Source organism: Hordeum vulgare, chromosome 5H, assembly GCF_904849725.1.
Source record: "Hordeum vulgare subsp. vulgare chromosome 5H, MorexV3_pseudomolecules_assembly, whole genome shotgun sequence".
Lineage (NCBI taxonomy): Eukaryota > Viridiplantae > Streptophyta > Magnoliopsida > Poales > Poaceae > Hordeum > Hordeum vulgare.
In genome coordinates this window covers 323,073,686-323,086,366 of record NC_058522.1, presented here as the reverse complement: position 1 = coordinate 323,086,366, position 12,681 = coordinate 323,073,686, and the positions used below count along the sequence as shown (strand labels likewise).

Sequence of the window (12,681 nt, the reverse complement as noted above, 5' to 3'; positions counted from 1 at the left end):
GTACTTTGACGGCTCAATGATGCTCCAAGGGTTGGGGGCAGGCGTCATCCTCATCTCGCCAAGGGGTGACCACATGAACTACACCCTACAACTGCACTTTTGGGACTCTAACAACACAACTAAATATGAGGCCGTCCTGCACGGGCTCCGCATTGCGGACTCCGTGGGCATTCACCGCATGTTTGCCGTGGCAAGTCCAATCTTGTCGTCCAACGGGTGATGAAAATCTTTGACACCAAGAGGTTGCATACTACGTGGAAGTCCACGAGCTCGAGGGACCAATTAGTTGATACTTCCCAGTCTTTTCCCTCTGGAGCGGCATAATTCAACCTCAATTCGTGTATTGGTGTGGGTTTGTCGGTGATTAAGGATGCCTACTCGGAAGGGGATGGCCTAAGGGCACATCCAGGCCATGTCACCTCAAAGATAGTCTAACAACTCCCGAGTCATGTCCATCGCTATGTGTGAGCATACACTCGTAGGGATAGGGATGAAAACGGAGCGAAAACGAACGAAACTAAGTGCTACCACATTTGTTTTCATATTGTTTTTGCAGAATTGGAAACAAATACATAAACCCCGGAAATGAATACGGAAACAGATACTACCGAAAACAGACATGGAGCGAATACAGAGTGGATACGGAAACACAAGTGGGCGTTGACCAAAACTTTTAAACCCCTTCAATCATAGAGTAATACACACAACAACAAAAAGTAATGAATTTCTAACATGGCTACAAAATAATTTGATTATATTAGGAATATATCCTAGTATTGTATTAGTACATGACAATTGTGTATAGGGTCTAGTTGAGCGCGTATATGATAGTATAAGTTGGGCCTCGAATGATTCATTATGCTCATTGTGTCATTATGTGTTATTTGATGGTTGAGCTAGAAAGAAGCCATGGGCCTAGAGTAAAAATGGGAAATTCCATATTCACGAAAACAGAAAGTTCCATTTCCACGTGCGTTCCATCGGAAAACACTCTTCCATTTTTGTTTCTGTTTTCACATTAAAAATTCCATTTCCATTTTCGTTTTGCAAATTTTTATTTCCGCTTCCATATTTCCTCTCTGTCTTTATTTTTCCTCCGAAAAAGCGGAAAGTTTTCACTCCATTTTCATCCATACGTAAGGATAGGGAATGGACGTGCAAAGTTGGGGACCTCGCAATTAGGAGAGATGTACTCCCTGCTATTTTTGCGATCTCCTGGTTGTGCAGTATGCCAAAGAAATCTACAAAACTATCGACCTTCGCAGGCCTATATAAAAAACCGGCAAGACTCCATTTGTGAGTGTTTTCTCTGAAAGTTCTTGCTCGTGATCTATATAAGAGCAATGCCAACGGCATGCGTTAAAACAGACTCACCAAACATTTGTGAACACGTTGGGACGTGTTCGTGGATAATGAATATGGGATGGCCATCCAACCATTCACCAAATGTCCACTCCTTGTCCAATGAGAAGAGAAGACACAAGGGAGGAAGACCAAGAAGTGGGTTTGTGATGGGATCCAACGCGTGTCTGTGGTGTATCCGGACTCCTCCAACCACTTGTGCATTTGGCGGTACATCATGTGATGTAAAAGTCAAGAGTAATCATTTTTTATAAAAATCGTGCATGTCCGCAGACATTTGATGTGCCACATTATACGGCAAAAAAAGTGTAAAGAAGTACGAATCATCCCGTTTGGACATTTAAAAATGATTTGAGCAAGTGTCTTTTTGAAATATTTCATCGTGACTTATGGATTTATTGCAAAAGCAAGCACGCATCACTTGTAAAAAGAATCATGCTGAGGAGAGCATTGCCGCGAAACCATCAGCGATGCTCCTGACGGTGGTCTGCGACACCGCCGCCTCGCCGCCGAGGTACCACCTCTGGATCATCTCCGCCACGGCCGCGTTCTCCACCGCCACCTTGGCCTCCTCCTTGCCTTCTGTGACGAACGATATCTCTGGCGCGGCGGCGGCCGTGGCCGGGAAGTGGAAGGTGACGATGGAGCCGGGCCTGAAGTACTTGGACTGGAAGAAGTCGGAGACCTTCTCGAGCGCCTCCTCCTCGTCGTCGTCGTATTTGTCCGCCGCCACAAGGCGGTCCCTGACGGAGCTCTCGAGCTGCACGCCGTACTGCGACCCCTTGATCTCCTTGATCACCACCACCCTCAGCACCTTCTCCACCGGAGCTGCACGCACGCACAACATCATGTCAGAAACATACAACCAACGCCTCTTGCTGGAGGATCGAAGAAGCCATGCAATGCATGTATATCTCCTTGCTCGATTCTAATTCGTCCGTCGTCTCACCCGAGACAAGTGCGTCGAAGAAAGCCTCGTCCTCCATCAGCTGGCTCTTCCCCTTCCAGCCTTGCAGGTGCTCCATGGCGCCGTCGACATCGAGGTAGACCCCGACGGCGTTGAACTTGATCTGAAGGAAATGGATCTCAATGTCCGTGACGCCTGCACGTTGAAGAACTCACTTGCGTCAAAAAACAGATTCATTTGTGTCCGTTCCTTGAGGCGAAGATTCCAGCACTTGCCATGGCCGACGAGCGAGAGCGTCTTGGCGCCGGCGATTTCCCGCGGGAACGGAATGCCCTCCACTTCCACTGTGGCGGCCGGCTTCTTCTCCTGCTCCGATCCCACTGCAGTTAATTTCAAGCGGAATTCGATCAGAAGCTGCTAAAATTTGTTTGAAAAACGAAACAAAAGAGCAGAAGTATGTAAGAGTGCAGCTGGACATGCTTACTTGTTTTCTTGCAGAGGTCAAGACTCAAGAGAAGAAAGAGAAACAAAGAAGGAGTTGATGGAGCGGCTGTGCGTTTGTTGTTATGGCAGAGATGGAAGAGCGCGGGCGTTTTATCGTGGTTCCGTGCGATGTGTTGGGGGGGGGGGGGGGGGGGGGGGGTAGGTGGGAGTAGCAGGGGTGGACAAGTGGCTGCACCGAGACTGTGAGATACAACTACCACCCTGAAGTAAGCGTCCAAACAAACAAGGGAGGGTTTAGGGAGACTGGGAGAGGTAGGTGCATCTCGTGGTCAACAAACGTTCACGCAAATCCTCCTGTTATGTTAACCTCCAAGGAAGACGTGGAATGCTCAGCTCCTCCTCCGAATAGAAAGGACACAGAGAGGTTTTTATTTTCTTTTTTTTCGAGAAGAAAATGAAGAGAGAGAGCTTTGAAGCGCTGTTTTTCCCTCCTCCTTTTTACTATAACTAGTTGACTGCCCGTGCGTTGCCACGGATCATTCATTTATTTTTCTTATTGCGTACATAAACATGATGTTAGTAAAAATACATTATACATAAAAAAGATAGCCGCATACCTATTCAAAAAACAATGAAATTCAACTTCGGTTGGAATATATTTCTTCCCTGAAATAATGTAATTAAAGGTGTCACACTAATACAAAGTTGTAATATTAACTAAGCTATACACGAAACATATCAATTGTATACAAGCTCTGAATCATGAGCTAAGTAAAACAGAAGAAAAATAAATTACTTTGCCAGTGTAGCAAGCCTTAGCAATAATTGTCATCAAGAGTTCAAGACTGTCATTATTTCCCTACATGAGTTTAAAATCAAAACAAAACATATATAAGAATTCAGGCTCTTGTATCCAGCTTCAACATAAGTCAACGGAAAACAATCAAGGTTCATTGCTACAAGTTGCAGAAACCGAAAATTTAGTTGTACTCATTAAATCATAATCCATAAAACGCTCCATGATGTGAAGATTCTACTTTATTTCGTGAAAGAAATATAGATGCTGCACTCACAATAGAAACGTGTCTATCTTAATGCCCGGCCTTTGTGGCATATTGGTCATACTTCTTTTGATGATGCTCTACATATGAACAACATCAGAATTCCAACTGCATATTCCGAAGTACAGATGCATTGTCAAACCTCAACTCCATCTTCATGGCCTCCGTTAACCAGGAAGCGTCACTTGGGAGAATCATGATATCCTGCACATAATTATTTGAAAATAATCGCATATTATCTCTGACATGCTGTGAGAAATTGCATTCATGCTTGCAAGCAATATTACCTGCATGGTGATCTTGTTTCCAGCGTGAGAACTTGCATTGACTACATTCAGAGAAGGCACATGTAGCACGACGGTCTTGTTTCTCGCAAGATATGCAATGTGCGACAACTACAAGTAGATGGTATAGTTGAGTACATCATCTAATAATTCAACTGATGACTTGGTGCGGTTCAATCTTAAACACATGCCAATGAAGGGTTAGGTCATCCCTGTCCTACAGGCCCTCAGTTGTCCCTACAGGACGGTGACGTAGTAGGAGATCAGTGCGACATTAGCATCCAGGGTGGCGCCGTCGGCTATGATACAGGACCATGTGGAGGTCCTCCTATAGGCCCTTGTCATGAGCGGGCTGGGTGATAGCTTCCAGGCCGTTGTGTTCTTGGATTCCACGTCCAGGCATCCATCTCGATGCCTCCATGCAATGGAGAGAGGCGGCATTAGCGGACGAACCAATGGAGACATCGGAGGGAGGGGACGCCGTCGAGGGACACGTCGTGAAGGCACCGATGCAGGGAATATGGGGTGTGGAGTGGGCCAGCGACGACGACGGGTGGCGGGCGGCGGCGACCAGCCCTTACCGCCCGAGACGTCCAAGCGGGCTAAAGGAAGCAAGGAAGACAGATGGAGGGATGCTCTCCGTCCCTCCGTAGCTCGGTTTCTCCTGCTATCTCGTCCACGGCCGTCACCGCCACCAAGCTCCTCTCCGCCCTATCTGTTTCTCAGGCTAGTGCAAGGAACGAATGGGTACCAACCACTCTATATCCAGATCGAGCGGGTGGGGGAAAGGGCGTCCGACCTGCGACGGGAAAGGAAAATTGCTGAAGCGAAAAAATCATGGATAATCTTTAGCGAGGGAATTGCGTAGCGATTAGGGAGGGGGTGCGAGGTCGTTGAAATGTGCCCGCTCGTTGTCACTGAACACAAAATGTATTGAATTTGGTTTCCAATCATATAATGACAAGTATCCACTCTCGGGTACTTCCTTCATAATTGCATCAGCTATGTCCATGTCTAGTATACGATAATTAATAAAAAAATATGGCATCAAACTTGAGTAAATGTGTGTAAAAGCCTACGTAATGACTCACATGTTTTTTGTATAGTTAAAGAATTAAGGAACAACATGCAAAAAAGTGGCTTACCATACACATCATCACGTCACGGGGCCCCATAAATTGACTCAAACACAAATTTCACTCCAACAACTAATGCCATAGGCGTGATGCCATACATTGTCCTCTGTCAGTCCTGGCCATTGGCCCCCGGGTTAATGTTGACCTGGACGCGGCGGTGACACGTGTGATGGCAGAGAAGTGGGTGGAGTCGAATTGGGGATTAGGCAGCACACGCGATTCATAAAGGAACATAACCAGCAATCAATGATTGCCATTGCGACGGAGGAGAATGGTAGAGGCAAGGATCGGGTGGGGACTCATCGAAGAGAAAGGCATAGCTGAGTAGGTCGACAAAGACGTCACCGGCCCGCGGCTCCTTGCAGCATTAGGTTCTTGCACCATGCCTTCATCGCTGGCCTAGCTGGCCCTTACCCAAAGATATTGACATGTAATCTTTTTTACCTTGGGGTGGGGGCGTATGAAGAATCGGGAACACAACTTTGATAGTATGAGGATATACAGAACACTTTCAAAAACGTAGTAGGATATATGCAATGTAATAAAATCAACCTTTCGATTATGTAGGTAGAACCAGACAACAATTGATATATATATATATTATTTAGGGGGAAATATGGCATCAACACTCCATCTACTTTCTTTGCCAATTGTAGATGGAAAACAAATAGATACAAACAAAAATTCTGTTGTATTCATGACAGCATAACCAACATACCATTTACATAAATAAACAAAGGAGAAGATAAAAAGTAGCTATTTTTACAGCAAAAGGCGGTAGCTCAGTTACTCCATAAAAATGAAATTGTAGCATTGATATCCTTTAAATCTAACAGGGCAACAGTCAGTTGAAAAAACAACAAACAGATAATATAAAGTACATTGTAAGCATAAAAAATGATAAAATCTTATTAGGTATATCAAGACAAAATGCTAGCTTCATCGGATTATTTTTCTAAAGGATTGTCTAACTCATAATGATACTCAAACCCTAAACATATAACCAATTTGACCATTTCATGCAATGTCAGCAAATAGGCAATCTCTTGTGACATGACAAGATTTTATTAAATTCAGCATAAACAGATCCTTAAGTATCCGAGTAGCATATAATATCCAACCCTGGAAGAATAAAACAAAATGCACATGCAATGCACATCTTTGCCAATTGATAATAATTAAATACAACACAAAGAAGGAAAATTTAGCTATCATATTAAAAACAACAATTCTACATATATAAAATAACAATCTTGAAAAATCGATGATGAAATTCCTGGTCAGAAACAAAATTCATCTCTAAGATGACGAAAGCCATGCTACCGACAAAGAAGCAGGTAGCCAAAGTCGTCTGCGCTGGATCCAACAATTTAATTTCATGTTCTTGGAGTTCACTGACCTCAAAGTTGATGTCCTCGGTAGCTTCATCTATGGTACTTGCTTGTGAGAACAAAAACTTAACTACAAACAACATAAAAAATAATACCTAATTAAGGTGCAACATTTTCATCATTACTTCATGGAGAATGAACTAATGCATACTCCAGTTTACTGAACTGAAAGTGCATACTCGTAAATAAGTTGACTACTTCAAATAAAATAGCTAGTAAAAAAATCTTAGTAGTAAAACAGAAAGGTCATATGCTCCCTTAGCAGTTCATATAAGATCAAAACTGTATGAATTTTAAATCGAGGCATTCTAATCATGGTGATTATATAGTTCTACGACAAATCATGTATGGTCAAAACTATCTCACAATATTGAAAGAGATTGGTTCAGACCAAAAAAAGGTAGCCAAATAATAGTTGGCGGTACATAGGTGTGGACCTTAAATATGAATATCAAGGAAAAGATGTGTGCAAAAAATCTTACTTAAAAACATAGAAAACAATACCTAATTAAGGTGCAACATTTTTGTCATTTCTTCATGGAGAATGAATTACCATACTCCAGTTTACTGAACTGCAAGTGCATGCCCATAAATATAAATCAACTTGTTTCAGAAAACAAATATAAATCGACTACTTCTAGTAAAAGAGCTAGTAAAAAATTGTAGCAGTAAAATAGAAAGGTCGTCGTATGGTTCCTTAGCATTTCATATATGATTAAAACTGTAAGAATATTAAATCGAGGTATTTTTCGGAACCATGCAAGAGAAGTGCATTTGATCATTATAGAATAAATAATAGAATCTAATTTCATATTACAAATCTCAAAAGAAAAGATCGACCTCATCACAACCTCACATAGGAAAAGAAGGGAACTTCTGGAACACAAACCATAAACCTTGTCGGACAGAGAGATACAAAGAAGAAAGCATCAGCCTTGAACCATTGAAACATCAAGTTGTTACGTTCTTGCTGAAAGGAGCATGCAAGCAAGATAACAGAAAAGGAAAACTTATTCCTCTTGCCTGGAGCGACCCCATACTTGGCCAAAGGTCCACCATTCAAGCTGGCATCAAGCCCCCTCAAGCACCTTTGTCAGCGAGGTCCTCCATGTCTACGGAGACGAGGGAGAAGCTAGACATACCTCCATCACCGATCCCTTTCTCATCCTCCTCTGGAACCCCAGTCATTCAGGTCGGCCTACTACTTGTTGTAACATCGTCCTCTCTACTGCCTACTGCACATTAGATTTTCCTATCCAACTTGCTTCCCTGACATTTTCGGTTGTAGCCCCTAGCTCCAATGAATTATTTAGCCGTTGGAATGAATGCCAATATCTATTTTCTTATTGCTTTAAATATTTTAGTTTCACACAAAATAAATAGTTTCCAAAAGTAGATTGATTCAGGCATAAGCTACTTTGATTACAAGACTAAAGGTTTGAGATTTCTATCCCTAGGCAAAGTAAACCTTTGATCAAAATGCAACATATCTACAACTAATGTTCCAAATCTCAGTGAAGGAATAATTCACATCTTTTGAAAAGACTTTGCATTATGACCATATATCCTGTCACCCCCTACTTGAAATAAATAAATAAGTGAAGCATCTAGTACTTTAGAAATATGATGGTCTTGATTGTCAATGTTTCCTTACTATTTATATATAAAAGTATTGTTACATCCGAATCTAGAATATATTTTACTTGTTTTTGGTTGTACAACAGAACATTTACAGTGGCCTCAATTATGTGATTATGTCTTAAGAACACACATTTGGTCAAACTGGAGTTTACCGTACATACTATGAATTTCTTATCATATCATTTATGTTTCCTTTTACTGAACATAACATGACCTCCTCAATATTTTCCTAGTGAGGCATATGATAGGACAACACTATGTTACAATTTCATTAAGATGCTATCTAGAAAATTAAAACTATATAACATTGATCTTTAAAGATGCTCTCCAAAAGATGTAGTGTTTTTATGTAAAAAAGACATGGATTACCCAACACAAGTAACAATTACAAAGTCAATATAGGACAAATCATCAATGAAAGGATGTACAAGTCCCATCCAAGCGTTATTATTCCTATCAGTCTGAGCGATGGACAAAAAAACATCAAGGGTTGATCCTAAACGCGGCATCCTGGGGATGTTAACGTTGGTAATTAGTACAGAACATTCATATTCATATCTAAACACTATAGAAAGTATCAACCATGCATACCAACTTAAATATATGCACAACAAGAGAATGAAGCCTCAAGCATTATATACCTAAGCTGTCAAGGGAACCATATATTTTGAAAACTTAAATTATTAAGTGCAAGGCTAGTGTGTTATTTTAAGTATCGTCCAACACACAAATCCAATACTTTTCTAGTTACCAACTTTCATTTTTCTCACACTGAACTATTGAAGCATATAAATGGAGTGACAAATAATTACTGGACCTATAACACACATTATGGAGTTCTCATATCTGCACTGCTCATCTAACGACCCGATGGTTCTAGAAGCCAAACATCATATCTAAATTGTAATGTGAATAAAAAAATAAAAATGGAATAACATATACAAGCAATAGTTCTAGCTCGTACAGAAGAATTAGTAAATGTGTCCTCCACCAACAGCATATGAAGTTGTAGAGAAGAAAAATCATTCATAAATATGAAAAATCAGGTTTCATCACTTATCAATGTATCCTCTTGAAAGCAGTGTGTTCATATCATTGTCAGAACGACCTGCAAGAAAGCAGTGAACATTGTATGTAAGGTATAAATAAAGAAGTGATTATTCTTTGATAAGTGTTTTGAGTTTTCCAAACAAACTTCAGGCATAAGTCATAAGCGTCTCTCAGTTTGGTTCAATGTACACACCAGGAGATTGTAGTCCATAATCTTCTCATGCTCAAGGAAATCATAATCCCTGTCCACTTGCCTACTTCAATATAATTGCTATTTATTAATATATGGACTAAATGCACAAATAAATAGGAACAAAAGAAATGGTTAATAACTGTTTAGCTATTCTGTTCTGCTTATTCATTAATAACCAACAAAAAGCCACAAGAGATGTACAAAGTCAAGAAAGGAACAACACATGAGTCAAGAAATAACAAAATAACAAATACCCTTACAATTTGAAGTCAAGGATATGAAGACCATTGTTTGCTTACAAGTAAATCTGAACTTAATTGGCTTACTTAGTTACTCATAGGCTTTAGCAAGTAATATAATTACAGGTAGGCTTTAGCTAGCAAAATATAACGGACAATATTTCCAGAACCAGATAAACCCAGTCAAAGAATGACGGTTTATACTTGTTCCCAAAAGAAGAGAAGGACAGGTTCCTAATGATTGGATACATTTTTCTCAGTCAACATAATTTTGGCAAACATCAAACCATGTACCTCCAGGATTCAAATTGACAGCATACTCAGATACCCGACCTTCAGTTAAGATGGCAATGGCATCATCTTTTCTCACCTAAAGTCTTTTCCCACTCTTGTTCCTACTGGCCTACTCATGCAGCGCATTGCGACCATGCAATCGCCACTACCTCCACTGATAATGCGTGTAACGGCGAAAACCTGCCAACTGTCGTCCTTGCACACGCCATACATAGGTCACTTGGAACATGAGCCTGAATGCCTGATTCGTAGTGGTTTGAATGAGCTTTGTGCAACCTTCAATTTTCTCAATTAATTACACAAAAGACAACATATTAATTAACAATATGCACAAACTGGACTGCATGTTTTGGAATATACAGCTTATGGCAAATACGTCAGAGTTAGGATTTCTACACAAGCTCAAGAATACTCCATGTCATCATGTCCGAGTTGTAAACTGAACACTTCCTAAAATGACATAGGTAGCAACACAAATTCATAGATATTGGGTGCTCCATTCGATGTTAATCTTCATTTAACAAAAAGAGGAAAATAATATTCAGTTCATTAATGCTCATTAAGTGTCAACACTTACTGTTCGGCGCCGTCCAACCAAAATCTACATTACCAATACCAGGGCCTGCAAAAACTGAAGAAAAGAAAACCTCTTGAAAATGAGCTAGACCAAGTAAAAATGATGTCAACATTTCCTCGTGAACCAAACCAAATCTAGAACGTACTCATGTGAAAGGAGCGATTAGCAGTTTAGCACCTACAAATTAGGCCTCCTCACAGCTACAAGGGGCAGCTCCACGTAGGCTGCATCCCACGTCAACAATAGCTAGAATCAAAAAAGGTCCAAGAGACCAAAACCGGACATGAATAGAGGGACGGACAGAAATCTGATGAATTTAATAATTACCTGGTGCACTTCTTGTAGCTTCGTTCTGGTGTCGACGGCTTCTAGTCGCGAACTGTCGATCTCGGCTCTCCGACGTCTGTAGCCGAACCACCAAGTTGCAGGTTGCTCTGCCTCTCATCTTTGGACACCTCCCCGCCGTATCTACTGGATTTGGGGACAGGAGACAAGGCCTCTCGGGAGGTCTAGGCCGGGCGGGTTCGATAAGCCGAGGTAGTATGCGACATGGGGTAATGGGGAGGCGGCAACGCTTGCACATACACCGCCGACGAGGGTGGAGGGTGGTAGACTGTCCCCGTAAAGGTGCTATGGCACGGGCAAATCAGGCGACGAACCCTAGCATGCGGTGGAAGGAGAAGTACGTCGGTCGCCGGGTGGTTCCAGATTCAGGAGAGAGGGGTCTGTAGATTGAGATCGGCGGGTCGAGGGAGAAGGTAGAGGAGGTGGGAGTTATTTTTCTATTTTTTTCTTTGCTGACCTAAACGTGGGGTAGGTTTTAGTGGGTTTGTTTCGAACCGTTTAGTTTGGCTGCCTGTTGATCGTACGAGGTATGTTTTAGCGGGTTTTTTATTAAACTAATCAGCTGGTTTATCGCCTGGTTTATGGAGGGATAGAAAAAAATCGATGGAACGGTGAAAAGGCTAGCGGTAGAAGCGGAAATTGCTCGAGGTCGAACCATCACGACGACGGCAGATTCTCCTTTAATAGTAAAGATTATTTCGAACCGTTTAGTTTGGCTGCCTTTGGATCGTACGAGGTATGTTTTAACGGGTTTTTTATTAAACTAATCGCCTGGTTTATCGCCTGGTTTATGGAGGGATAGAAAAAAATCAGTGGAACGGTGAAAAGGCTAGCGGTAGAAGCGGAAATTGCTCGAGGTCGAACCATCACGACGACGGCAGATTCTCCTTTAACAGTAAAGATTGTTTCGAACCGTTTAGTTTGGCTGCCTGTTGATCGTACGAGGTATGTTTTAGCGGGTTTTTTATTAAACTAATCGGCTGGTTTATCGCCTGGTTTATGGAGGGATAGAAAAAAATCGATGGAACGGTGAAAAGGCTAGCGGTAGAAGCGGAAATTGCTCGAGGTCGAACCATCACGACGACGGCAGATTCTTCTTTAATAGTAAAGATACTGCTTCATCCGTTCATTGTTATAAGAGATTTCTATAACTTTTTCTTTCTTCTAATTTGAATGTATTTAGATATATTTGACTGTGTGTTGACTCATCTCAATCCATAAGTAGTCCATACTGAAATATCTAGAACATCTTACAGTACCCAGCAAAAAAAACATCTTACAGTAGTGAATGGATGGAGCACTTACTAGCATCTTTCCACATTCACCATTGCCTTTTCTGTTTTTCGAACAGAAAATTTGTTGGAACGCAGAGGACAGGGTAAGGTGTAGAGGGTTAGTGAGCACAGAGACAGGTCTGTGGGACGCATTACGTTCCATTTCCATTCCAAAATTTGTTGGAACGTCCTCTCTCTCTCTCTCCTTTGCAATCAAAATCAGAAGTGGCCTCTGCAACTACCAAACATGATCCAGCCACACTTTCCATTCTCAAGAACTGGTCTGCAATTATTATATTATTATAATACTCCTAGCTTGAAAGAGATGTTGAGCTACTATTGCACCCTCATCGTCGTTCTCTTTTACCAACAAGACACCTGGAAGTGGTACTACTTTACATCCATCTTAATAACTTAGGAGAATCATCATGATCTTGGGTTAAAACGGAGAACAGAGCAAAAAAGAAGCACACAAGACATGAG

The 12,681-nt window shown here is 41.5% G+C and overlaps 1 protein-coding gene across 1 annotated transcript; it reads right to left on the bottom strand.

The window, feature by feature from the left end:
* Positions 1–1,693: 1,693 nt before the first annotated feature.
* LOC123400209 (chalcone isomerase-like protein 2) lies at positions 1,694–2,862 on the bottom strand. Its single transcript, XM_045094636.1, has 4 exons — positions 2,754–2,862; positions 2,545–2,649; positions 2,312–2,464; positions 1,694–2,190 (listed from the first exon to the last, which is right to left on the bottom strand). Coding segments are annotated over exons 1-4 (654 nt in total). The 5' UTR covers positions 2,755–2,862; the 3' UTR covers positions 1,694–1,795.
* Between the last annotated feature and the right edge of the window lie 9,819 nt (positions 2,863–12,681).

What these genes read in the sequence shown, in the direction of transcription:
- LOC123400209 (XM_045094636.1), bottom strand. An exon ending in GCTCTCGCTCGTCGGCCATG is followed by an intron (nt 2,465 to 2,544) that starts GCAAGTGCTGGA and finishes TTCAACGTGCAG; the next exon opens with GCGTCACGGACATTGAGATC. An exon ending in CTTCGACGCACTTGTCTCGG is followed by an intron (nt 2,191 to 2,311) that starts GTGAGACGACGG and finishes GCGTGCGTGCAG; the next exon opens with CTCCGGTGGAGAAGGTGCTG.